Source organism: Palaemon carinicauda, chromosome 11 (genome assembly GCF_036898095.1).
Source record: "Palaemon carinicauda isolate YSFRI2023 chromosome 11, ASM3689809v2, whole genome shotgun sequence".
Classification (NCBI taxonomy): domain Eukaryota; kingdom Metazoa; phylum Arthropoda; class Malacostraca; order Decapoda; family Palaemonidae; genus Palaemon; species Palaemon carinicauda.
In genome coordinates, this window is record NC_090735.1 from 126,441,445 (window position 1) to 126,469,129 (window position 27,685).

The window sequence follows — 27,685 nt, forward strand, 5'->3', positions numbered from 1 at the left end:
ATAATTACCTCTGAAAAGTAGTATGAACTACATTACCGTGATAGAAACCACGGGTAAAAAATGCTGTGCATAACAGTGGATTACCTAGTGTATTAGTCAACCCTGCCTAAGGAGTGGTCTTTGTTTCAGGAGGTTATAAGTCGACCCATCTTAGGGCACCAAGTATTTGCGGACTCTAAAATCTTCGCAGCGGTCTGTTACCTAACCACTGCGAATAAGGAGGGCCAACTATATGAAATATGTATGTTTGTATGTATGTATATATAGCACATAATGTGTATAAAATCCGGCTTATGACCAAAATTGACTTGCACCATGGCGTAGGAATGGATTCCCGTTGTAACCCAAGGACAGCCTGTACTGTATTCCTATGTAAAAGCCTCTTAATTTGAACAGCTAAAAGGAGAAAGCACTGTTAAATATCCATGACAAAATTGGCACCTTAAAAAATGAACCAATAGATCGAGCAAGTAAAATAAATTCAACCAAAGGACTGTGTATCATGATCTAGAACTGTACTTCTATAAAAGATGTAATGAAAATCATACCTTTGATATAGCTCTAAAGCCAAGGAACTTCTTCAATAACATATTAGGTAGCGCCCCTAATGTCTTTTCCAGAAAGACCAAAAAAGTAAAGAATCTATGAACATTACTATGCACTCGGAAAGAAGCACAAGGCTACTCAACTACACGTAGTGCAAGTTAAAATTCAAACATTACTTAGATATATAAACAGTCTGTTCCTTGGTAAAGAGATTTTATGTTTGAATATCAAGAGGAAAGGTAGCAAAAATTATTTAGACAAGGACTGCCTAAAGCAAGTAAAAAAATATTTAGACAGACAAATATGAAGTCTAAAATAAACCATTAATCAGAATATTCTCTTCCATTCAATTTTCACACCCTGCATCCATAACAAAAAATTACCTGACCAACAGAATGGTACTAATTAATGGATACTTTTTAAGGATTAGTTTTGTCTTAGTATATAAAACTTGGCACATTGTGAAAGTATGATGGAGAAATCTATCTTTGCTTAGTTTCATATGACAGTTTCATCTTTTCCTTGCAAAATATGATTAAATTCTTAATAAACTGGTAAGGATTTTCGATCTCGGGTAACATATGAGGCGAGATTGTCAACAGTGGAGATCATCAGATGTAAAGCATTAAAAATATATGATGCAAACATCATAAATTCTTTACAGATTCGAGTAGCTTAAATACCTCCTTGAAATTCTACAAGCTAAGTATTTTGATAAAATTTCTTAAAGAGATTAACAAAGAACAAATTTGACTTCGTACTTAAATACCTAAAATAGTTTGCCTCTCACAAATCATAATAATAATAAAAGAACTATCTCCAGGTACACTTTTTGGTTGGGTGACTCCTTAACTTTGATTTCTTTATGGGATGGCATTTCTCGAATGATGTCGGGTGGTTCATCCTGTTCCAAAGTATGACCATCTGCGAGGGTACGACGCCATGCCCCATAATCACGTCTCGATATAAACAAGCACTGATGGCTCTTGGTTGATAACTGAAGCCTGGATGATCAGATGCATGAACACCTATGCTCTTGGCACACAGACCCGTTATGAAAACATCTTCCAGGTGAAAATACTCCGTGGACAGGGCAGCTTTCAGGAGGCTATTAACTATATCTCCTGAAATAACATAACCAGTTCCGGAGAGATAATTCGGGTATTTACCTTCCCGAAACATGTACTTTGGAGTGTACCACTTGGACCACTGGTCATGAATTGGTCTAGCATCACAAATGAGAGTTCCTAGCAGAAGTGGTGTTTTGGCAACAGTTTTATTCATCAAAGCTTGCTCTAGGTTGAGAACATTGACAAAAATATCATCGTCAACTTTCATGACAAAGTTAACATTAGGGCAATTTTGGTGAACCCACTTCAGCATAAAAACTGATTTTAAGGTAAGATTAGTGTAAGAATCAACAAAATCCTCAACAACAATATCGCCATACAATCTACTTTCCTCGAGAACTGAGCTACTTATCGAGTTCTGTCCACGACTCTTTCCAAGAAGAAAGACTAACTTGGACAGCTGGGCTGGATGGACGTACGGTTCCAAGGGACTCTTGTGATTATTCTTTTTCGGAGATTCTTCTTTTGATAAAACTCTTGAAGCGTGGGTGTTAGCCCACTGGCCCCACGTTCTTCTAATGGCTACTCTTTCTTTGGTGTTATTAACTGCACTAGGAACGACAAACAAAATGAAGGGATTCGGTTGACAAAAATTTTTCGGTTGAAGGAGAGCAGTGACTTCATTGGGTCTGATATATAGAGTGATATTTCTCGATGCGTTGGCAGCCCAGGCGAAGTTGGGTGGTACTGAAATTACATTAATGAGTTAGTGTACAGTACTCAATATACTGTACTTTATATTGCAAATAATTTTATTTTATCAACTTATATTACAAAGAATTCTAAAAAGCTTTGAGTACACTTATACTACTAATCTCAACAGTTTTATAGAACCGCAATTCTAGATTTAAGAAATAAGACTTAATTTTAAAATTGCTATCTAATCTGAAGAAAATAATGCATACAATTTTAGAATTACTTTTAAAGTTTAGCAAATATTACCCTTTTTAAACTACAAAATAAACTACAGACACCAACATTTTCTAGCAAATATTACCCTATTTAAACTACAAAATAAACTACAGACACCAACATTTTCTAGCAAATATTATCCTTTTTAAACTACAAAATAAACTACAGACACCAACATTTTTTTCTGAAGCATAAGTCAATTTGGAAAATAACAAACCGACAACAATTTTATCACAAGGAAAGTCATTTACCTGCCTTCCTGGGTACCACACTGGCTATTTGGAAGAGAAGGAAGATGAAACATGATATCGCCAACAATGCTAAAACAAACGGTTGAGAGCATCCGGATCTACGTCCCATGTAAGTTCGGTGCATAGTCCTGCCCATTCGCAGACTAACCATCTGTTGAAAAGTCAAAGATTAATGAAAATTTCTGTTTATGGAAAAACTTTAATTCGCTGTGAAAAAAATTATATTCTTTTCATATGTAAAACCATGTCAACAAAATATTTCTCTTGTGTATTGTATTGAAAATTCTCACTTTAAAAACAACACCTAATCAGAACAAATAAATTTGGTTGACACACTCAAATTCTTAGAATTCCATTGCCTAATTTCTACAGTTTTCATTAATACTTATGATTAAAATTAAAATACTTAACCCTTTTACCCCCAAGGGACGTACTGGTATGTTTCACAAAAGCCATCCCTTTAACCCCATGGACGTACCGGTACGTCCTTGCAAAAAAATGCTATAAATTTTTTTTCATATTTTTGATAATGTTTTGAGAAAATTCAGGCATTTTCCAAGAGAATGAGACCAACCTGACCTCTCTATGACAAAAATTAAGGCTATTAGAGCAATTTAAAAAAAAAATTATACTGCAAAATGTGCTGGGAAAAAATAACCCCCTGGGGGTTAAGGGTTGGAAATTTCCAAATAGCCTGGGGGTAAAAGGGTTAATAGCTTTAATAACAAAGGCATTTTATCAAAAATAAAAAAATAAATAAAATAAAATAAAATGTGTCATATTAATGACTCATAAACAAGATTTATATGCTATTCCTTTTACAAAGGAAAGACATTCGACAATCACTCTAAAATTTTAAGATTTTTTCTCTAATCAATACAACAACTCTGTTTTTCTTGGTCAGAAGAGTAATTGTAAGATTGTAAGAGTATGGCATTAGAACCATGTGTAAACTATACTTGATTCTTAATTTGTGATATAGTTTTCCCAAAAGGCTAGGCTGATCAATTTCAATTTCCTAAATGGGCTGGCAATGAAACAGCAATGTCATTAACCCTTTTACCCCCAAAGGACGTACTGGTACGTTTCACAAAACTCATCCCTTTACCCCCATGGACGTACCGGTACGTCCTTGCAAAAAAAATGCTATTTACATTTTTTTTCATAATTTTGATAATTTTTTGAGAAACTTCAAGCATTTTCCAAGAGAATGAGACCAACCTGACCTCTCTATGATGAAAATATGTTATTTTTATTAGTAAAATAAATTTTTGAATATATTTACCCGATAATCATGTAGCTGTCAACTCCGTTGCCCGACAGAATTCTATGGAGGGATACGCCAGCTATCACAATACTAGAAGGGGGTGTACTTACCAGCGCCACCTGTGGCCAGGTACTCAAGTACTTCTTGTTGACACCTCCTCAATTATTCCTCGGTCCACTGGTTCTCTATGGGGAGGAAGGGAGGGTCGATTAAATCATGATTATCGGGTAAGTATATTCAAAAATTTATTTTACTAATAAAAATAACATTTTTCAATATTAAACTTACCCGATAATCATGTAGCTGATTCACACCCAGGGGGGTGGGTGAAAACCAGTGTACAAGATTAAAGGATAGCTAAGTATCCCATATTTCATATAACAGTTATCTCAAATAACAATGAAATAATAAGTACCTGGTAAGGAAGTCGAATTGAACCGTTACTCTGCCTCTTTTTTAAGTTCGTCTTCCTTACTGAGCGCAGCGTTCCTCTTGGAGGCTGAATCAACCCAAAGGTGCCAAAGTACACGGGGTTGCAACCCCTACTAAAGGACCTCTACAAAACCTTTAACCCAGGCGCTTCTCAAGAATGAATAGACCACCCGCCAAATCAAAAGGATGCGGAAGGCTTCTTAGCCTACCGTAACAACCATAAAAACAACAATAAAAGCATTCAAGAGAAAGGTTAAAAAAGGTTATGGGATTAAGGGAATGTAGTGGCTGAGCCCTCACCTACTACTGCACTCGCTGCTACGAATGGTCCCAGGGTGTAGCAGTTCTCGTAAAGAGACTGGACATCTTTAAGATAAAATGATGCAAACACTGACTTGCTCCTCCAATAGGTTGCATCCATTATGCTCTGCAGAGAACGGTTTTTATTAAAGGCCATCGAAGTAGCTACGGCTCTTACTTCGTGGGTCCTTACCTTCAGCAATGCAAGGTCTTCCTCCTTTAAGTGAGAGTGTGCTTCTCTGATCAGAAGCCTTATATAATACGAAACCCCATTCTTGGACATGGGCCTCGAAGGTTTCTTGATGGCACACCATAAGGCTTCTGACTGTCCTCGAATAGGTTTAGACCTCTTAAGATAATATTTGAGAGCTCTGACAGGGCAAAGAACTCTCTCTAGTTCGTTACCTACCATGTTGGAGAGGCTAGGTATTTCAAACGATCTAGGCCAAGGACGTGAAGGAAGTTCGTTCTTTGCTAGGAATCCGAGCTGAAAAGAACATGTTGCAGATTCGGTCGTGAAACCAATGTTCTTGCTGAAGGCATGAACCTCACTGACTCTCTTAGCTGTTGCAAGGCAGACGAGAAAAAGAGTCTTGAGGGTAAGGTCCTTGAAGGAAGCTGACTGGAGAGGTTCGAACCTAGATGACATAAGGAACCTTAAGACTACGTCTAGATTCCAGCCTGGAGTGGAAAGACGACGTTCTTTAGACGTCTCAAAAGACTTAAGAATGTCTTGAAGGTCCTTGTTGGAAGACAGGTCCAAACCTCTGTGGCGGAGAACTGAAGCCAACATACTCCTATACCCTTTAATCGTAGGGGCTGAAAGGGATCTCTCATTCCTAAGATGTAGAAGGAAGTCAGCTATTCCTAAGATGTAGAAGGAAGTCAGCTATTTGGGTCACAGAGGTATTGGTAGAGGATATTGAATTGGCTCTACACCAGCTTCGGAAGACCTCCCACTTAGACTGGTAGACTCTACGAGTGGAAACCCTTCTTGCTCTGGCAATCGCACTGGCTGCCTCCTTCGAAAAGCCTCTAGCTCTAGCGAATCTTTCGACAGTCTGAAGGCAGTCAGCCGAAGAGCGTGGAGGTTTGGGTGCAACCTGTCTACGTGAGGTTGACGTAGAAGGTCCACTCTTAGAGGTAGAGTCCTGGGGATGTCGACTAGCCATTGAAGTACCTCTGTGAACCATTCTCTTGCAGGCCAAAGGGGAGCAACCAGCGTCAGCCGTGTCCCTTCGTGCGAGATGAATTTCTGCAGAACTTTGTTGATTATCTTGAACGGTGGGAATGCGTACAGGTCGAGATGGGACCAGTTCAGTAGAAAAGCATCCACATGAACTGCTGCAGGGTCTGGAACAGGGGAACAGTACAGCGGAAGTCTCTTGGTTATGGAGGTGGCAAACAGATCTATGGTAGGTTGACCCCACAAGGTCCAAAGTCTGTTGCACACACTCTTGTGGAGGGTCCATTCCGTGGGAATGACCTGATTCCTTCTGCTTAGGCGATCTGCTGAGACGTTCATATCGCCCTGAATGAACCTCGTGACCAGAGTGAGGTTTAGACCTCTTGACCAAATGAGGAGGTCCCTTGCGATCTCGTATAGGCTCCTCGAATGGGTCCCTCCTTGCTTGGAGATGTAAGCCAAGGCTGTGGTATTGTCTGAGTTCACCTCCACCACTTTGCCTAGCAGGAGGGACTTGAAGTTCAACAGGGCTAAATGAACTGCTAGTAGCTCCTTGCAGTTGATGTGGAGTAAACCCTGTTCCTCGTTCCACGTTCCCGAGCATTCCCGTCCGTTCAAGGTCGCACCCCAGCCCGAGTCCGATGCATCTGAGAAGAGATGAAGATTGGGGGTCTGAATGGCCAACGATAGACCCTCCCTGAGAAGGAGGTTGTGCTTCCACCACAGGAGAGTGGTCTTCATCTCTTGGGTGATTGGGATAGAGACTGCTTCGAGAGTCGAACCCTTGTCCCAATGAGCTGCAAGATGGAATTGAAGAGGGCGGAGGTGGAGTCTCCCTAGCTCGACGAACAGGGCCAGTGATGAAAGGGTCCCTGTGAGACTCATCCACTGTCTCACCGAGCAACTGCTCCTCTTCAGCATGCTCATGATGCACTCTAGGGCTTGGCTTATCCTGGGGGCCGATGGAAAAGCCCGAAAATCCTGACTCCGAATCTCCATTCCCAGGTACACAATGGATTGGGAGGGAATGAGTTGAGACTTCTCTATGTTGACTAATAGACCCAGCTCTCTGATTAAGTCTAAAGTCCAATTGAGATTCTCCAGACAGCGACGACTCGTGGAGGCTCTCAACAGCCAGTCGTCTAAGTAGAGGGAGGCTCTGATGTCCGATAAGTGTAGGAATTTTGCTATATTCCTCATCAGATGAGTAAAGACCATAGGAGCTGTGCTTAGGCCAAAACACAGGGCTTGGAATTGGTAGACAACCTTTCCAAAAACGAATCTCAGGAAAGGTTGGGAGTCTGGATGAATAGGAACGTGAAAGTAGGCATCTTTCAAGTCCAACGAGACCATCCAGTCCTCCTGTCTGACCGCTGCTAAGACCGACTTCGTCGTCTCCATCGTGAACGTCTGCTTGGTGACATACGTGTTGAGAGCGCTGACGTCCAGCACCGGTCTCCAACCTCCTGTCTTCTTGGCCACAAGAAAGAGACGGTTGTAGAAGCCCGGGGATTGATGGTCCCGGACTATAACCACTGCCTTCTTCTGCACAAGTAGCGACACCTCCTGGTGCAATGCTAGCCTCTTGTCCTCTTCTTTGTAGTTGGGAGAGAGGTTGATGGGCGATGTGGTCAGAGGTGGTTTGAGGCAGAATGGAATCCTGTAACCGTTCCTCAGCCAACTGACAGACTGGGCGTCTGCACCTCTCTTCTCCCAGGCTCGCCAGAAGATCTTGAGTCTGGCTCCTACTGCTGTCTGGAGATGCGGAGAGTCAGTTTTTTCCTTTAGATGTCCTGGATCCTTTCCTAGACTTGCTCCTGTGAGAGTCTGGACGGGAGCTTCCTCGGCTGGGGGCTCTACCATGAAAGGGCGGTATGAACCTCGTAGCAGGGGTATCAGCCACTGGGGAGCGATAAGTCTTGGGGACTGAGGTAGCAACCTTAGACTTACGAGTCGATGAGGCTACAAGATCGTGTGTGTCCTTTTGTATCAGGGCAGCAGACAAGTCCTTAACCAGCTCTTCGGGGAAGAGGAACTTCGAGAGCGGAGCAAAAAGGAGTTGTGACCGTTGGCAAGGTGTAATGCTGGCGGAAAGGAAGGTACACAGTTGTTCCCTTTTCTTCAAAACCCCTGATACAAACATCGACGCAAGCTCACCAGATCCATCCCTAATGGCCTTATCCATGCAGGACATTAATAGCATGGCAGAATCCTTGTCCGCAGGAGAGGTCTTCTTGCTGAGGGCCCCCAGGCACCAGTCTAGAAAGTTGAACATTTCAAATGCTCTAAACACTCCTTTCAGTAAGTGATCCAGGTCTGAGAAGGTCCAGCAAACCTTAGAGCGCCTCATTGCAGTTCTCCGAGGCGAGTCTACCAGACTTGAGAAGTCAGCCTGGGCAGAGGCAGGTACTCCCAAGCCTGGTGCTTCTCCTGTGGCATACCAAACGCTCGCTTTCGAAGTGAGCTTAGTTGGCGGGAACATGAAAGAAGTCTTGCCAAGGTGTTGCTTAGTCTGCAGCCACTCCCCTAAGATCCTTAACGCCCTCTTAGAGGACCTTGCTAGGACTAGCTTAGTATAGGTGGACTTAGCTTGTTGTATGCCCAGCGAAAACTCAGATGGCGGAGAGCGGGGAATAGCAGAGACAAAGTGGTCTGGGTAAACCTCCCTAAGCAGAGCCAAGACCTTACGAAAGTCAATAGACTGTGGAGAAAGCTTGGATTCATCCACGTCTGACGAGGGATCCAGGTGTGCCTCCTCATCATCAGACGCCTCATCACCAGAGTGTAGCGAAGATATCGGACAAGAATGCTGAACAGCAGAGTCAGAACGAGTAGGAACAATATTAGTGGTTTCCTCTTCAAGTAACTGTTGAGGGAAAACCTGAGGCTCAGACTGCAAAGGCTGAATAACAGACGAAGCAGAAGGAAGGCGCATGGGTGGAGGAGGCTGACTCCTAGCATGAGTGGTTGAACCCAAGGATTGCGCTTGCTGAGCGGTTGGCGGAAGCGGAGTAGCAAGTTCCTGTTCCTGTGGTATGAGCGGAGCGTGATGAGGTTGAGGCTGCGCAGAACAAGGTAAATGTCTCGCAAGCTGAGGCTCCTGAGGCGCAAGGCCAAGGTGTAGTGGTGCTTGCCTTGTGGAGGGTTGAGCTCGCTGCAGCGAGAGCTGAGGAGACTGACTCATGGACGGGAGAGGTTGTTGTACCTCAACCGAGAGTTGCACCACTGGTGGAGCAGCAAGGGGAGGCGGAGGAAGAGAGGAATAATCCTCCTGATCCCATTGTAAAGGTTGCCTTAAAGAAGGCGGAGGCTGAACACCACTGGGAACAGCAAACTCAGAACGTGGCTCAACATCGTACGCCTGGCAGGTGGTACTGCGATCAGGCGGAGCGAGCGCAGGCGGAGCGAGCGCAGGCGGAGCGAGAGCAGGCGGAGGGAGTGTAGGCGGAGGCGGAGGCGCAACACTCTCAGCCCGACACTCACGCATCAAGTCCGAAAGCTGTGCTTGCATGGACTGAAGTAGAGTCCACTTGGGATCGGCAGAAACGACAGTAGACTGAGGTAAAGCCTTAACAGTCGAGCTCTGTTGTGGCAGAACCTTACTCCTCTTGGGCGGAGTGCAGTCGACAGATGACTGCGGCGAGTCAGAGCTGAGCCAATGACTGCAACCTGGCTGAGCACTCGCGGACTGGACTCTGCGTTTAAGTGGTCTCGAGACCTGAGACCAACGTTTCTTCCCCGACAGTTGATCAGCGGACGAGAAAAAGACGGGCTCAATCGTCTGCGGGTGGGAGTGACGGTCTTTGGAAGACACGCCCGCAACCACCGAGGATACTTCTGTGCGCCTAACAAGGCCTGCCGAACCCTTATGCCCTTCGACATTGCTTCTCCCCTGGGCTTGGGAGCTTGCAAGAGGTCCCGGACTGGGAGGACGACTGGCTCGCACAGAAGTATCCTCACGCACCACACTGGCACTGACACTAGCACTTGGCACTGCACTGACACTAGCACTCGTCACAGCACTGGCACTAATTCCACCCACTGCACTCTTGACCTTAAGTTCCTTGACTTCGGCCATCAGAGACTTATGGTCACTTACCACTGACTCTACTTTATCGCCTAAGGCCTGAATAGCACGCAAAACAACAGACATATCAGGCGGAGGACAAACAGTAGGTTCGGGGGTAGCCACTACAGGGGTAGGAAAAGGTAGGGGATCATGAGGTGAGGAAAAAAGTGAAGAGTGAGAAGAACTCCTCCTAACTCTACCTCTCTCTAACTTAGTTGAATATTTCAAAAGACGGACAAATTCCAATTCCGAAAGTCCGGCGCATTCCTCACATCGATTTTCTAACTGACAGGGCCTGTCCCTACAGTCAGAACAAGCGGTGTGAGGATCTACCGAGGCCTTCGGAATACGCCTATTGCAAGACCTACATCGTCTATGGGAGGGGGCTTGCGAAATGTCAGACATCTTGAATCCAAAGAGTTAGCCAAAGGGGTTTCCAAAATCAAGCAAAAGATCGTTAACCGTTAATCAGGACTATATAAAAGCTATCTAGCTAATATAAGAAGGTTTCCAGTAAAGCGACAGCCGAAATCTGAGAGAATACTTCACCAATTAGCCGTGAAAATACTCGAAGACCATAAGCGTATCCCAGAACGTCTTGCCGGAAGCACGACAGAGGAATAATTGAGGAGGTGTCAACAAGAAGTACTTGAGTACCTGGCCACAGGTGGCGCTGGTAAGTACACCCCCTTCTAGTATTGTGATAGCTGGCGTATCCCTCCATAGAATTCTGTCGGGCAACGGAGTTGACAGCTACATGATTATCGGGTAAGTTTAATATTGAAAATAAGGCTGTTAGAGCAATTTAAAAAAAAATATACTGCTAAATGTGCTTGAAAAAAAATAACCCCTGGGGGTTAAGGGCTGGAAAGTTCCAAATAGCCTGGGGGTAAAAGGGTTAATATAGAGATAAAATAGGTGTTGTTATTGCTATAAGTAATGTAATATATAGGTAAAAGACAAAACTATTATGTAGTTATTAGTATTTTCTTCCTAACTGGATCACTACCTGTTGTTTTTTTAATAAGAATCTGGTCAACATAATTGATAGGCGTAAAGTACCGAGTGAAAGGCAAATCCTGGTTCAATGATGATTATAGACGGGCTTATTTGGAGAAGCAGGAGGCCTATCCTCTTTGGAAGAGTAATAGATTCGAGAGTTTTATCAAAAGAAGAATCTCCGAAAAAGAATAATTACAAGAGTCCCTTGGAACCTAATCGGGTAGTTGAATCAGTAGAACTTCAAAAGTTCAAAGTTGGAGCAAATGCTTTTTTGTTGACCAGGCGGACATGAGTCTTTTTTATAGTTTATATATGACATATTTGTTTTTGACGTTGTTAATAGTTTATATATGACATATCTGTTTTGACGTTGTTACTTTTTTTAGATTGATTTATTGTTAATTTATTCTCCATTTATTTATTTCCTTATTTCCTTTCCTCACTGGGCTATTTTTCCCTGTTGGAGCCCCTGGGCTTATAGCACTTTGCTTTTCCAACTAGGGTTGTAGCTTGGACAGTAATAATAATATTAATAATAATAACTATTCAGCTAAGAGCTTTTGCTCGGAGAGTTTACGCTTCAACTGAAAAGGAATACAATTTAATCATATAAGAAACTCTCTCTAGTATAACCCAGGAACATAAGTGGTAGGCTTCCCTTACATCTGTAATATTAGGTGTAGATGTAACAGTGTCTACTCTATTTAAACCAGATGGCTCTGTCACTCACTGTCCAAAGGAAAATGCAACCATTTAGGCTGATGTGTTTGACAGTAAGCAGAGTAATGAGAAACTTGATCTTCCTCATTCAAAAAAAGAATTCTTAACAATCCCTTCTATATAAAAAGATGTGAAATTAGATCAAATTTTCAAATGTGCTATGGAGATATTAGGATGTACTGTACGGAGATTTTGTATCTCATTTATAGGTATCATAACAATGAAAAGGTAATATTCTAGAGAAAAGACAATATTTTGGTCAGGAACAGTTAATTTTAAAGCACTTTCCATTACTAACTATAGTCCATTTCTTTTAGCGAGTCATATTTGCACCGACTCGCAGCGGTGCCCTTTTAGCTCGGAAAAGTTTCCTGATCGCTTATTGGTTGGACAAGATAATTCTAACCAATCAGCGACCAGGAAACTTTTCCGGGCTAAAAGGGCACCGCTGCGAGTCGGTGCAAATATGACTCGCAAAAAGAAATGGACTATAGTAAAATATTTCTGAACTAGGAGCTACACTATAGGCATTTAGCTATAATTCGGGGCCAAAACTGATGGAAATAATGATGGTACTGTACATCTTCTTAATAAAATCCTTAACCCAAAAGAAAGTAATTAACACTTCCTATCTAGGTGCCTATTTACAGGTACTTGTGCATACATGTGACTGTTCTGCATTTAACAGTTTTCCATTAAATCTTCCTTGGCCAACATACCATTACCATTAACCTTGGAGTTTAAAGATAACTTCCTATAGTCCATTTCTTTTAGCGATGCAGATTTGCACCGACTCGCAGCGATGCCCTTTTAGCTCGGAAAAGTTTCCTGATCGCTGATTGGTTAGAATTATCTTGTCCAACCAATCAGCGATCTGGAAACTTTTTCCGAGCTAAAAGGGCACCGCTGCGAGTCGGGGTAAATCTGCGTCGCTAAAAGAAATGGACTATAGTTAATGTGGTTCTTAATGTTTTGCACATCCAGGCTTCATGGGTTATAAATCAGAAGTGGATTGCTTTAAGGTACTTGGCATAATTCATAATTGATAACAAAATTCTACAAAAAAAGTTCTAAAATGGCAAGCAAACAATAAAAATATCTACATACTGTACAGTATTCACAAATTTACTTACAGACTGGTCATCGTCATCATCATCCGAGTGTTCATAGTTCGATGCAGTATTTACAAACATCTCATGCCAAGTTCTACCGCAAATAAAGTACTAAGCTATAAAAGAGAAATAAACACAACAAAGCTATAATAATAAAATCAAATTAAAAGATATGGAAAAGGAAACAAACATTTCATGCTAAATTACACATCAAATAAATTACAGTATCTGTACTCGGACACGCATAAAAGCCAGAGATGCAATTTTGAAATATTTCACATACATATTAAAGACAAGCTTTTAAATATACATCTGTCTTAGTTCTGTATAGGAACAAAATGTAAATAAAAGAACATTAAATTTTGTTAGCTTTTGTTTCTGTATTAATAATGCAAGCTGAATTTTTCACTTCCTTTGGACATAATGAAATCTGTACAGTATTTACAAAAAGGGTGAGTGATTACAAAAATCAAGGACATAATATAATTGTAAACATTCCAAAGCAGTGAGCCATTCCTGATGGGATAACTAATGATATTCTGATTAGGATTTTGGTGCTTATCTAATTGAACCCCAACTGAATGACCCAAGCTGCAGTAAAAAAAAAAAAAAAAAAAAAAAAAAAAAAAAAAAAAAAAAAAAAAAAAAAAAAAAAAAAAAGCTGCAGTAAAAAAAAAAAAAAAAAAAAAAAAAAATTACATATATATATATATATATATATATATATATATATATATATATATATATATACAAATACTGTACAATCTGAGGTCTACAATAAACCAAATTATAAAAGGGGGTTCAAACTCATAAGAGAAAATTAGAAATGATCACACATATTTTAAAGTAATTTGTATCTTTCCTTAACCATACTGTACATACCCGAGACCTTTAAGGGGGAGTATAACATCGGTAGAGCCGAAACAGCCGTTGGACTATAATCAAGGTAAACGGTTGATCACCGAGTGACGAGTAGAGAAACCCTCAATTTGACCTTTGTTCTATAGTCCATTTCTTTTAGCGAGGCATATTTGCACCGACGCGAGTCGGTGCCCTTTTAGCTTGGAAAGGTTTCTAGATCGCTGATTGGTTGGATAAGATAATTCTAACCAATCAGCGATCAGGAAACTTTTCCGAGCAAAAAGGGCACTGCTGCGAGTCAGGGCAAATATGCCTCGCTAAAAGAAATGGACTATAGGTGCTTATGGGGTGGTTGAACATCTCACGTTTGTATGGTTAGGAAAAAACTAACGAATTTGATCAGAACTTGAATCCCAGTCCAGTACATTGCCAGACAAGAACTACAATCTGCTATACTATAAAATTTGTGATTTATTTTTAAACATAATACAAAACCTCAACCTTTAATTGGAAACTTTATCCTCATGAGGGAGGAAGTCCTTATGATCAAAACTGGCTTGGTTAACTAACAAGGGAAAATTCAATAGACTTTGGTCCTAAGAGAAGCAAAAATCATGATTCCTGCGAGTCCCTTAATGTCCGTGCATAGGGATAAAGATGAAGTTAGGGTAGGCCATTACCATTAAGTCAGTCAATGAAGAATCTACAGTATATTCAGATCTCCCTGGACAATTCTATCCTGTTCGTAATACTAGGCAGGCAGTTAATTCTAACAGCCAGGCCTTCTCCATCATGAGGGTCAATACTACACAGTACAGTATTCTAGAAGTTTTATTCCAGCTGTTACCAAGTTGTGGAATGATCTTCCTAATCGGGTAGTTGAATCAGTAGAACTTTAAAAGTTCAAAGTTGGAGCAAATGTTTTCATGTTGAACAGGCTGACACGAGTCTTTTTATTGTTTATATATGACATGTTTGTTTTTGATGCTGCTAATAGTTTATATAGGACATATTTGTTTTGACGCTTTTACTGTTTTTAGAATGATATATTGTTAATTTATTCTCATCATTTATTTATTTCCTTATTTCCTTTCTTCACTGGGCTATTTTTCCCTGTTGGAGCTATAGGGCTTATAGCATCTTTCTTTTCCAACTAGGGTTGTAGCTTGGCTAGTAGTAATAATAATAATAATAATAATAATAATAATAATAATAATAGCATGTTTCTCCAGTGTATAGACATTCTATAATTAATGAATGTGAATTTGAGCTGGTGTACTGTAGACGTGGCATTGCATTAATTTGGTTATGCTATACTGAATTTCGATACTGTGAAGTTATTTAGAAATATGATTGTATACTAAAGAAAATGTTAACATATTAGCTTCTTGTACATAAGAAAGTATCCTGTCGTTTTGCATAAATAACTTGGTACCCTTTATTTCATTTTTCCCTAACAGAACATTAGTCTTGTTTTCCTTTACAAATTGCTGTTAAAAAAATATATATATAATCTTTGAAATTTTTTCCATTACTATAGAATTACTCGTTCCTCAGTGCTTAGGTTGGAGTAAATTTAAAATACAGAAATATTTTCATAGGCTGGTATGAATAATTATGATCTGATCTGAAGAAAATCTTACCCCGAGTTGCCATATTTACTCAATAAAAAAAATCCCCTTGAACCTCTAAACTATAGTCCATTTCTTTTATCGAGGCAGATTTGCACCGACTCGCAGCGGTGCCCTTTTAGCTGGGAAAAGTTTCCTGATCGCTGATCGGTTAAAATTATCTCGTCCAACCAATCAGCGATCAGGAAACTTTTCCGAGCTAAAAGGGCACCGCTGCGAGTCGGTGCAAATCTGCATCGCTAAAAGAAATTGACTATAGTTTGTTGGGTCCCCATTGCCAAGAACTAAAACATGGGGTGGTGCCTAGTGTTCATATTGCTTTGATTTTCTTTACCCAGATCTCTGAGGCAATCCACTGCATTTTAATGTAATGCAGCTGGAGTGTGGTCAGCTTTCCAAATCCGTCAGTCTGCGTGTTACGTCTGGCCGCAATCTGCAAACTGACTGACTGATTAATTTAGAATTCTCTGGCATCCTGACATCAGAGGTCATTGACACCGATATTACCGCAGTCTGCAAACTACTACACCGTCAATATTAATCACAATAGGGAGAGATGATTGAGGGAAGACCATACAACCACCTTCTCGAAATCACCCCTGGAGGGTTGGCTTCTTTCCCCGGATGGGTTCCCCCAGAGGACAGAGCCTCAGAAGAAACCTCAAGGGAAAAATCCAGCTTCCTTCCAGAAGAAGGGAAAAAGGAACTAAAGAGGTTCCCCGGCATCAGCTTAAGCATGCTCTCTGGATACTGATGAATCCCTCTTATTCTTTGCAAATTCTGCCTACTGCACAGGAGGGCACTCCCTACATGCCTAAAAGGGGATTGACTGTGAACAGTCATCTCCCCTACATGCCTAAAGGGGGATTGACTGTGAACAGTCATCTCCCCTACATGCCTAAAAGGGGATTGACTGTGAACAGTCATCTCCCCTACATGCCTAAAAGGGGATTGACTGTGAACAGTCATCTCCCCTACATGCCTAAAAGGGGATTGACTGTGAACAGTCATCTCCCCTACATGCCTAAAAGGGGATTGGCTGTGATTCATCTCCCCTACATGCCTAAAAGGGGATTGAATGTGAACAGTCATCTCCCCTACATGCCTAAAAGGGGATTGAATGTGAACAGTCATCTCCCCTACATGCCTAAAAGGGGATTGACTGTGAACAGTCATCTCCCCTCCAACACCCATGGAGGTCCAACTTTGGCTTGCTCACACAGCGGCCACACCTGCGGCCTTCTTTGCCAGGACAAAGCTGCATGTCTGGTTTAGGGGCAGGCATCACAACCATTCACAAACATTGAAAAGAGAAGATGGAAAGCGATTAGTAATTTTAACAACCAAGTCAGCTAAATCAGCAGTATACATCTGTACTCGGCTACAGCAGAAGTCAAAGTAAGGGTTCCTTTGCTCGGTGACCATCTATGTTTACCTTGTTTAAAGTCTAATGGCTGTTTCAGCTTCGCTGATGTTATACTCCAATTAACCCTTTTACCCCCAAAGGGCGTACTGGTACGTTTCACAAAAGCCATCCCTTTACCCCAATGGACGTACCAGTACGTCCTTGCAAAAAAATGCCATAAAAATTTTTTTTTTCATATTTTTGATATTTCTTTTTAGAAAATTCAGGCATTTTCCTAGAGAATGAGACCAACCTGACCTCTCTATGACAAAAATTAAGGCTGTTAGAGCAATTTAAAAAAAATATACTGCAAAATGTGCTGGGAAAAAAATAACCCCCTGGGGGTTAAGGGTTGGAAATTTCCAAATAGCCTGGGGTAAAAGGGTTAAAACATACACAGAAGCACCTGGTTCACTGGTGACTCACAACTTCCCAAAAAAATTTTGAGGAAAAGCACAAACCAAAATAATTTAGCAAAGCCAACTTACATATCATAATGGGAAAACAGCAGAATATTTGCATCTTCTTCAATCCTCTATGATAAGTGAAACAAAGAGGGATGGATGAGAGAGAAATTACAAGTAAGGGAACGTGACAACCTCCTCTTAAAAGAGGTGGTTTTGCAAGATTCAGAGAACAAGGAAGCAAGATTAAAGTTCTATAAACAACCGTGATATGAATCTAATGACTCCGAACCTTGCATGGTGAATCTAGGATGGAAAGAACTGATCTAGTTGGGATGCAGCCCAATAAAACAGCAACTAAAGTGGTGGCTGATGAAAAGGGGGAGATACTACCTTGCAATGCAACAAAAGAAGATATAAAGAAGAGAGAGAAAGTTATTAACTTTATTAACTAATTACAATTATATTTTGTTAATTAAGGTAACACAGACACCATCCAAATATGTGAGCATTCAGTATCCCAAAAGGTAATATAAGTCGGTACCAAAGTTTTGATTAGTTTTGTTTTATAAACCTAACCATTAATTTGCCAGTCATACACACTCAACCCTAGATCATCATTAAATAATTTCATCTATATCCCTGAGTCAACATTATTAACTCAATTTTCTCAATATATTTGTTTTTAATAAAATTTGGACAAAATTTCTTTTAAGGACTTGTTTCCAAAACAAATATTTTATCAACTGTTGCACTTGGTAGGCAGCAAGGCCTTCTTGGATTAGGTTATGAGAGATATTCATTGCCTAGCAATGAGTAAAACATCGTTAACTTGAGTACAGGACAGTATTCCAGTGTGGCAGTCGTTTTGGAATGAATTTTTAGCTTACTATAATAAGGGTTAGATGTCAGGATGCCAGAAAACTTTCAATCAATCAATCAATTAATCAATAAATAATAAGGGTAATTATTCAATTTGCTGAGAAAAAAAGTTCGAGAGAGAGAGAGAGAGAGAGAGAGAGAGAGAGAGAGAGAGAGAGAGAGAGAGAGAGAGAGAGAGAGTGTGTGTGTGTGTGTGTGTGTGTGTGTGTGTGTGTGTATTTCAGTCCCACATCAACAAGGTATTTCAGGTTCTTTGTTAATGTGAGGTACAACTTATCCACTTATTATATTCCACTGCTGTCCTTCGTCACCAGCCTCATTGCAATAACTGCATATGTAATGATGTGGAGTGTATATTGTCTTTCATAAGACACACTCGTGTTATACCAGTCTGTGTACTGCATAAGTGATGATGTACAGCGGTTATACTGCGGTGTGTAAATAGCCCATTGTGCATAGTACATGTAATGTATTTGAAACTTTAACCATTTCATCTTTTGTATTAATGGTGCAATTTTTATTCCATTTTACACTATTATACAGTATCATCTTAAATCATGTTGTGATGTACATCAACTTTAAAGTATACATGAAATTTACAAGAATTATATATTCAGGTGTGTGGATCATCTTTGAGGAGCCAAATATCTTCCTTTGGTCGGACGTCGTATCAAATATAATTAAATCTAGACCTCTCTTTCACGCACGTGCTCGCCCTACCTCAGAATTTACGAAGTACTGATCATGGCCATCTAACAGGAATAACCTGATTCAAAGATGTTCAATACAAAAGGAATTAAGCAAAGGCTTCCATGCAAAAGCCATTAATGAGAAAAACTTGTCGGGTAACGAAAAGAACGGGAATATTGTGATCACAAGTGCCACATGCATCGCACAAAAACTAAATCTCGAAAAGTGGCAGCGAAAGCTCCTGAAATAATTAAACAACCTACGGAAGCAAACAAATTTGAGAAGAAATAAAGAAAAAAATGGTAGTTTGATCACATGAACAAGTCAAAGGTTTGCCATTGAAAAGTGAATGACCGCAGAAATCGTGTTTCATGAAGCAAGGAGAACAAAGTGACTCACTTTCAAGCAGCAAGAGCATAACTTCAAAATTTTTCGAAAAACCATTTTCTACGAGGTTATGCCGAGAGAGGAGGCCGTGTCAACGGACAAGAGTACTGAACTGCAGATACTTCCCATGTAATCCTGGAACATTGTAAACACTGTATTGTCCAATTAACAATAACTGATGAATCTCAATTTGCATTTTCCTCTCAAAAATCAACTTTAAAAATACTACTTTCTTAAAAAAATCCAAAATAATTTTACTGGTATAAGGGAATTTATGTAACTAGATTTAATGCAGTACTAAATTAGAAAAATTTATAGAGAAGAGGCTAAATGATATCAACTTGTAAGTTTTTACTAGACCAAGTCCACAAATATTATTTTTACTGGCATGAGGACATTTACGTAATTAAATTTAACGCCGTACTAAATTAGAAAAATTTATGGAGAAGATGAAGCCAAATGACATTAACTAGCCTCCTGGCTAGTACAGTGGTAACGCGTTTGCCTAGCATTCGCATGGCAAGAGATCGATCCCCGCCCAGGGCCGCCAGTTCAAGCTGTTTACTGGGGAGGCTACTGCTGTGGTTAGGCACCACAGTGGGAGGTTGGGCTTGCCCGCCTGACGTTCTGGTGAGCATCTATTCTGATGGAACTGGAACTGAAACCAGACACCTTTAACCTTTAACTTGTAAGTCTTTACTAGACCACATCCACAAATTTCTACCGATTAAAACATCAGCAGATTTTGTAGTTAATGAATTTCTATTTTTCTTGAGTCTAATACAAGCAGATACAGTAGGCAGTTCTGTGACACATCCAGTATGGCATCAGATTCCAAGGTTTGGATTAAGATGGATCGATTTGAAGTTCTCTGGCGTCATTTATGAAGGCAACACCTCGCTTGAATTTACAGTTTTTCTACTTCTTTTCCTTTAACAAAATGTATGACAACAGAAACTGAAAAAACGCTGTTCATAAAGACATACCTTGCATAAACTAAAGATCTAATGTCTCTTGAATATCATAAACAAAATTTTCATGTTAAGATAGTTGAAAATTAAATACAATATCAACTGACTATAGTACAGTATTCAGAATTTGCAAATATATGCTATGAATTTGAAAATAAAGGAATCTTATTAAAAAAAAAAGTTTTCCTTGTCAGTTCTCAGGTGAGAAATAGCAATACTGTTATCCGAAAAAGAAAATTTTTGAAGTTTTCCAAGTGAAAGTAGCAATTACGCTAGTGAGAGTGAACTACTGTACTGTACTCAACTAAGGTAAGGACCTAGTAACTAATTACTTCACTTGCTGCCACTTAACAATGCCTACAGCAGAACCTAGAGATGGGATCTCAAAGAGTTATGTGCTCCACCTAAATGGATTGTGAATGTACAAAGCATTAGAATTATTCGAACAGTGACATCAGCCGTTCCAAAGATAGTAATATTCTCCTCTTGATAAAACATCGTTTTGGAAAGATCGCTGAATATTTCTTAATGCCAAGCTACGAAAGGGTCAAACATCATCAGCGTTGTAAAAAAACAAAAATAGTGCAAGCAGTAAGAATATTTACAGCTCATTTACAAGGTTCGGACACATATTTACAAGGTTCGGACACATGCCAAAGAAGAACAGAGCGTTATTTCTTTAAACAATAAACTGTTAATCAGGCAATAATGAATTAGGAACACGAAATGAAGATCGCATATCCTTCCAAAAAAAAATTCTATTGGTTACCTACACCTACATTCATAATAAGCCTTTTCTTTCAAGTCCTTTTTTTACAATACCACAGATCTTGCTACCTTGTTCCCTTCCTCTTTTCCTCTGATCCCATATGGGTAGGGACCCAGAAACCTGGATAGACATACTGTATACCAGTACGAGAGATGATTAAGCATTCTCGGTCATTCTAAATTTAAGGATGGAATCCTTTAAACAGATATGATCCAAAGAACTCTTAGAGCCAAAATAATTAAGCCTTAGATGTGAAGCAAGGTCCAAAGCTCACACTATTCCTATTAACCCTTTTACCCCCAAAGGACGTACTGGTACATTTCAACAAACTCATCCCTTTACCCCCATGGACGTACCGGTACGTCCTTGAAAAAAAAATGCTATTTAAATTTTTTTTTGCATATTTTTGATAATTTGAGAAAATTCAGGCTTTTTCCAAGAGAATGAGACAAACCTGACCTCTCTATGACAGAAATTAAGGCTGTTAGAGCAATTTTTAAAAAATATACTGGAGAAAAAATAACCCCTGGGGGTTAAGGGTTGGAAATTTCCAAATACCCTGGGGGTAAAAGGGTTAACTTCAAAATTGAAGAAAGGGGCTAGGTAAAAGCAGGTCTTGTATATACTACCGCATACAACCTTATCTTCTGGTTACATGCCAGTGTAGGTATTTCCATACAAAGAATACAGTATAAGATCATGCTCCAAATGTCTGTCTTTAATTTCAATTCACACAATCAGTTAAGAAAGTGGTAATTACATGGATGCAACAGCACGTTAATGACAAGAAAGGTCCGTAATACCGAGAACGAGTATGGACCAGATAAAATTCAGTCAGAACGTAAAAAAAAAAAAAAAAATAATAGAAAATAATAGAAGAAAATGGAGAGAAAAGTATGGGAAAAACTATACTTATAACAAAGTCTCTAATATAACCTGATTTTGAGGGAGTCTTAAATCTATGACACAGCAGATTCAAACTTGACTAGACTCCTAAACAAAAGCTAGTTGGATAGTGGATATGACATCAATGAATTTTGTACTAATTTTCTTTTCCTTTTTACTGTTTTCATATTTGCTTTCCTTTATAAACTTCCACCTAGAGATGAATACTGTGTAGAGTTACTTGGAACTGCTGTGACTCTGATTAAGGGTTGTCTCAAAAACCTTTTTATTCAAGGAGAAAATCTAAAAAATAAAAGATTTGAACATTTGAAGGATAAAAACTGCATATAGTAATCATTAAAATGATACATTTATCTCTTATCAATACCAAACAAGAACAATCATCAGCTTTCCACTAGACAAACTGAATATGGATTTCTAAATTAAAAATTAAAGTGAATATCATACCTCTAATGAAAGGCAAAATTAATCTAATATGCAAACTTACTCTGACAACATCTGTAAATCGAAGGTGATTAGATGTGATAGTCCGAAAGAATGAAGAAAACAGAAGCGAGCATCACTGCAATGAAATGTACTTTGGGCCACCTAAAAAATAAGAGCAATAAGTAAATGACTTTATCATAGGATTCTATGAGGCAGGGGCAAAGAATGAAAATATTTTACAAGTATCAAAAGACTATGAGAGACTCAATTGAGACAATTAAAATATCATAAATCTTTAAAAGTAATTTCTATTTTTCATTGCTATACAAACCTGGGTCTTTTAATAGGGATATTGCTCCAGTGCAAGCTGGAGATGATCATTAGAATTTATTGATGGATGCTTAAACAAGTGGTGAAGGTTGCAGGCAAGAAACCCTGTCCCTCTCATCAGTTTGGAAAATAGAATTTTGACCTTTCAAACCAGGACTGAGAGGAATGATTGAGGAAGGAAGTTAGGTAAGGGTTCTCAGCTTTGGGAGACACTGCTTGGTGGGTTAGAAGTACCTTTAGAACCAAAATGGGTTCTTCCTTTTCTTCCATAGAAATGTCCAACAGCCTGGTCTTGTACAGGAGCAAAGTGGTGACTCTAGTAATCTCCTAAACTACAATGGAGTGAGAAGACTGATGAGACCTGGCCTATACTTGGAGACATGTACTCAATCAAACAAATAAACCCTTCCCCTGAAGGGAATACCTTTGAAACTATATACTGTACCTGTAAGATGATTAATGGGTTGGTATAGATTCCACCATCTTTCCATTTGTTTAAGGACGATGAGGGAGATACTTCCTGATGGATAGAAAATGGAGCTCAGAAGAGTAATTGACCAGCATCAGGTCAAAACCAGAATGTATCAATTTGACTGCTTTATTCCCCCCCCCCCCTCAAATGAAGGAGAATATCAAGTCATTCTACCATTCATCCCAGACTTGCCTCTACACGTTACCTTGGAAGGTGTTTCCTGTCTCACGTAGGAGATGGATGTGCTGGCTATACACCTACTTTACCAGCCACCACAAGACCAAGCACTGAGGTGGCAAAAGGACTTGTGGGTATACTTCCATAAATAAAAGGCTGTGAAGGTGGTCTGTTGTTTCCATACCCTGACCTTCAATACTTTGCCCACCAACAGTTCTCTCCAGAAAGCAAAGGTAGGGCCTATACTCTAACGTTGAGCCTTGGTCCTACCTGGTACCTTGATCCTCTCAGTGATCAAGGCGTACACTTTATGGACCGTCTCACAAATCCACAAAGAGACCTTGTTCCTTAACATCTCTTTCATGATCCTGGTAGTACTAACACAAATTCTCTGTCAGCAGACGCATCCACTGAAGAAGCAGCAAAAGAATTCTTCAGCGGCTCCTTGGGTGTTGCCAAAACAGACAACTGCGAAAGCTTAGCGCACTTCTTTACCTACAGGGCATACACCTGCTACTACTCAGGAAGCCACGACCTACACACGGCACAGGAGGATGATTGCGAACTATCATGCACCCTACAGGACACTAAAGGAGTGTGAATCTACAGCCATTTTATACCAGTTACAGTGTTCACCCTTCCCCTGCCAAATACAAAATTCTTGCTAAACTTCCATTCCATCACAACAGCCTCAAATGCATTCACTTCCTCTGAAAGAAAAATAAAATGACACTACTGTACATCAGTACTCAACAGCGGCCTTGATCGTAAACGAACTGGGAGCATCTAGCTCTCGTTCGAGAACAGCCTGAGCGCCGTGAATGCCTAGCTTGCGAACGTGAACATCGTTCTCGTGAATGACGCTCTCATGAGCGTGAACATCACCCTCGTGGATGGGAGCTTCCTCATCGTGAGCACGAGCGTTATTCTCGTGATCTAGATCGTCGAGACCTAGAACACGAGCGTCTGGACCTGGATCTAGACTGGGATGCTTGTGATTGTGCGAGCGCAATCTCAAGACTTCTCCTCATGAAAAGGAATGCCTCCGAGAAGAGCGTTGAGACTAATGGTCTCATTATGTGAAGCTCTAGAGCAAGAACGCCTTCCAGAAAAAGACCGTTTGGATCATTAAAGTACATCTTCCAGAAGAAGAGTGTTTGGATCGTGATGACCTACAATCCAGATGATCTTCCGATCGCCGCAAACGACGATCAGAAGAGTGTCCCGAAGGACGAGAAGATGGAGAGGCTCGTCCTTGCTCGCTGCTGGTGGGAGGAGCGCTGGGCTCTGGAAGATCATCACCTGCAGCCGAAGGGTTCCTGTGGGAAGAAAAAGAAGGCCGGAGGTTACAGGACAACGAGGTCCCAGGATGGCGAGTAGCGTCGTCATCAGCAGGAGGCCGTTGGGGGGGCCAACGTAAGCGACCGCTTCTTCCGCATGTGGAAGGTGCAGGAGAGGGCGACAGATGGACTTCGCACAGCTCCAAAGCAGGAGATGTTGAAGGCTCTGAAGAAAGTCATTCCTTGCACTGAGCTCAAGGAACGAAGAAGTTCCTCCTTCGAAGGGGGCGCAGAAACCCCTAAGGTTGGCCACACCTGCAACACATCTGCAAGGAAAAATGGCTCCCCGGCGGCTGGAGGTGAAGTTGCTCCTCTAGGGGAAGCAACTAACCCCCCAGTACCCCGGGGTTGCCATGGAGTTAGAGCTTTTGAAAGAGATTTGGGGGTGCGACAGGAAGAATATCGCGCTTTCCTCATCCCTAGGGAGAAAGATCGCGCTTAGCTTTCTCCTTTCTGCGCCTTGGGAGGAGAGAGAGGGGATGTCCACTCTCTACCAAGCCAAAAGATAGTAGCGTAGCTCACAACTGTGAGAGTATGTATAGAGGTGGCTGAGTACCCCCCAGGCACCCCAGCCTACCCACTCAGGCGGTTAGGCAGGGTTGCCACCTCACACTTTAAGTCTAATGGCTACCTTCCAGCTTCGCCGAAAGATAATCCAAATAAACAATGGAAGGTTAGTTAGTATGGGAACAAATTCTAATTCTATTTTAAGTAATTGTGATAAGAAAAAGTACAAAAAACAGTTCAAGTTCTTCTAAATAATAAAGCATCCATGTAAGGTTATGTAAAAGATTGGGGATAAAGCACACATCTGTAAGTAAGGTCCCAGCAACTTACAAACGTAAGGAAGGCCGCAGTGACTTACAGTAGCTTAAGTTGAATGGGTTTCTTTGGCTACAATTCATCCCTATATTTACTTATTTCATGGAGTGCCTTTGTACAGTAGTTCGATAGGACAGACTGGATGTATAATTTCAAAGTTATGACCGAAAAACCACACTTTAGGAGGGAAACAACCACAAGAACACCACCTAACCTAATATCCCCCACCTAACCTTACCTAGGAGCAGCATCTGCCTTAGACCGCCTTATCCTTAGCTTAACCTAAGAATAGTCTCGGCCTGTATTTGCTTCCCAATCGGCTTCACTTCTGGCAAGGTAACACTAAATCGTAATATTTCATAAATCTTAAAATTAGCTCCATAATATCATGTTTCAGACCAAGATAAACAGCAACTTCCCCATAAATAAAGTTGATTTGACAAGTACTGCAATTAGAAAGTTTAAGGTATTTCAACGAACTACATTCACTACGTTCCTTGGTACCTGATGTGTCTCGTAGGTAAACTTAGAGAAAAACTGGGATAAAGCACACATCGGCAATTAAAGACTCAGCACATTACTGGTAGGAAAGGTTAGGTTAATTGGGTGTGAAACAGTTATAAGACATTCATTTATTTCACTCTCTCTACAGCATCAATGACCTTAGATGTCAGGTGCCAGAAAACTCCAAATCAATCACTCGCTCTTATGTTTTCCCTAGATCCCAGACCAACAACCTACTATATATCAATATTGTTCTTCAAGGGGGTCCGTCTCTAAAATTGAAAATAAAAATTTCAAACAGAAATGAAGGTCAGACTCATTTAAAACATTCTGAAACATATAAATCATTTTAGTACCTTACCTAGTACCACACTAAAATATGAATTCACTAAAAAATTGGGCACAGAGAACTCATTTATTTCCAAAAATATTGACTACATTTACATAAAATAAGAAATAAGGGTAAATTTTTAAATTCAAACAATTTCTTTTACACCTTTAAAAAGCAGGAACATTGTGTATTTATAGGTGTACGTTTTTTTTATAATGATTTCACGTGGAAATCCATAGATTTTGAGTTATGTTAGGTCGACTTCTAAGTAGTATTACTGAAAAATGATCAAACCACTGAAGACAGGACATCCGGACGCAAAGAAAACGGTACCTTCCCTCCCATTTTCTATGGAGTCGTTCGTAACAGTGTTCATCGTATTACAAATACCTCCTGATTTAATTGAGCTATAATTTACTGGTTTTTCTTCTGCCGTGCGGTCGCTTCGCTCACGATCAAAACATTATCTCATTGCTCCTCTGTTCTGGCAAGCTGAACATATTTCGCTTTGTGTGTTAGCCTTGTGGGTCGGTATCTCGGTGTTTATCATCAATTAAATTAAATAGACTTGGAATTTGATTATTTCGGATACTATTACCCAACAATTCATGGTTATGAGTTAAAACAAATGCACTAATAATGATTTATTAAATATGCTGATTGAAATAGTTTCGGGAAAATTGTGTAAATGTAAAATAAAACCCAGACTCGTTCGAAACATACTAAAACATATATATCATTTTAGTGCCGAATCTAGTACCATATTAAAACGCGTCTCATTATAGTTACGGACAGGGAAAACTTTCCTACTAAAAAGCAACTTTTTCCTATTGAAAAACGCTGTTTCCTTCGAAAATGACACTTATTTTTACCGCAAATAAATACTTAATGAAATATATATATATATAATATATATATATATAATATATATATATATATATATATATATATATATATATATATATATATATATATAAGAAAAAATGTTTTTTCCTAGTTACATTTCCTTGTAAAACGCTACAATAATACCATTTTATTCTCTTCTCTTTTCCTCATCTGATGAATATATCCTTTTTTTCTCTTTTTTCTCTAATAATACCCTTTTATTTTCTTCTCTTTTCCACATCTGACGAATACATCACTTTTTTTCTATTCCTTCTTTCTTAAACAATACGTTTCCAGTGGTGGCCTAGCCTACCGTATGCTTTCGAAGGCAGAATCCAGAAGTTCCAGTAAGAGATTGTAATTCACATATAACATGACCTATATCATATAAATGTGTTTTTTAAGCTATACCGTAAACAAAACCAAGTATTAATTCATTCAAATGATGAAATCTTACCCATAATGAAGCATTAATCAGGCCAGGGCAGCGCCTATCAATTTCCAAAACGACAGCCTTGAACTTTCGCTAGTGGTTGTAATTGTGGGGGTTATACCTATGTAACGG

General features: G+C 40.0%; 1 protein-coding gene across 2 annotated transcripts; it reads right to left on the reverse strand.

The window, feature by feature from the left end:
• LOC137650191 (beta-1,3-galactosyltransferase 1-like) lies at nucleotides 1-27,685 on the reverse strand. 2 transcript variants are annotated; one of them, XM_068383367.1, is made up of 5 exons: nucleotides 27,578-27,685; nucleotides 22,321-22,421; nucleotides 12,949-13,043; nucleotides 2,840-2,990; nucleotides 1-2,363 (listed from the first exon to the last, which is right to left on the reverse strand). In XM_068383367.1, the coding sequence occupies exons 3-5, from the start codon at nucleotides 13,006-13,008 to the stop codon at nucleotides 1,360-1,362; spliced, it is 1,215 nt and encodes a 404-aa protein (XP_068239468.1). In that variant the 5' UTR covers nucleotides 13,009-13,043; nucleotides 22,321-22,421; nucleotides 27,578-27,685; the 3' UTR covers nucleotides 1-1,359. The 2 variants fall into 2 exon arrangements, with proteins under 2 accessions (XP_068239468.1, XP_068239469.1); XM_068383368.1 differs by lacking the exon at nucleotides 12,949-13,043.

Excerpts from the sequence above, each read along its gene's own strand:
- LOC137650191 (XM_068383367.1), bottom strand. The coding sequence starts at position 13,008 with ATGTTTGTAAATACTGCATCGAACTATGAACACTCGGATGATGATGAC. Across the intron at positions 2,991-12,948 it reads ATGATGACGATGACCAGTCT|ATGGTTAGTCTGCGAATGGG; the intron begins GTAAGTAAATTT and ends ACTTTTCAACAG. Across the intron at positions 2,364-2,839 it reads TGTGGTACCCAGGAAGGCAG|TACCACCCAACTTCGCCTGG; the intron begins GTAAATGACTTT and ends ATGTAATTTCAG.